The 218-nt window shown below is 60.1% G+C and overlaps 1 protein-coding gene across 1 annotated transcript in view; it reads left to right on the top strand.

Moving 5' to 3' along the window:
- LOC104166076 (XK-related protein 7-like) overlaps nt 1-206 on the top strand; it is a gene marked incomplete at both ends in the record, with an annotated part of 556 nt that extends 350 nt beyond the window's left edge. Inside the window, one exon of the mRNA XM_009705888.1 lies at nt 5-206. Coding sequence (XP_009704190.1) covers nt 5-206 — 202 coding nt within the window. The remainder of the gene's footprint in view (nt 1-4) is intronic.
- Nucleotides 207-218: the final 12 nt, after the last annotated feature.

Here is a 218-nt window from a genome sequence, read left to right as displayed (position 1 = left end):
CATGTGCATCTACTACATCACCACGCTGCCGGAGAACGCCGCCCTCACCATCCTCTGGTTCCTCTACTACGACCGCAAGACCACCTCCGACTTCGACGCCTTAATCCTCGTCTGCGTGGTCAGCTCCAGCTTCGCCCTCGGCATCTTCTTCATGTTCATCTACTACTGCCTCTTGCACCCCAACGGCCCCATGTTCAACCCCCGCGGCGGGGGCTGCA

Source organism: Cariama cristata, unplaced genomic scaffold (genome assembly GCF_000690535.1).
Source record: "Cariama cristata isolate BGI_N322 unplaced genomic scaffold, ASM69053v1 scaffold38178, whole genome shotgun sequence".
Lineage (NCBI taxonomy): Eukaryota > Metazoa > Chordata > Aves > Cariamiformes > Cariamidae > Cariama > Cariama cristata.
This window is presented reverse-complemented; position numbering and strand designations above follow the sequence as displayed.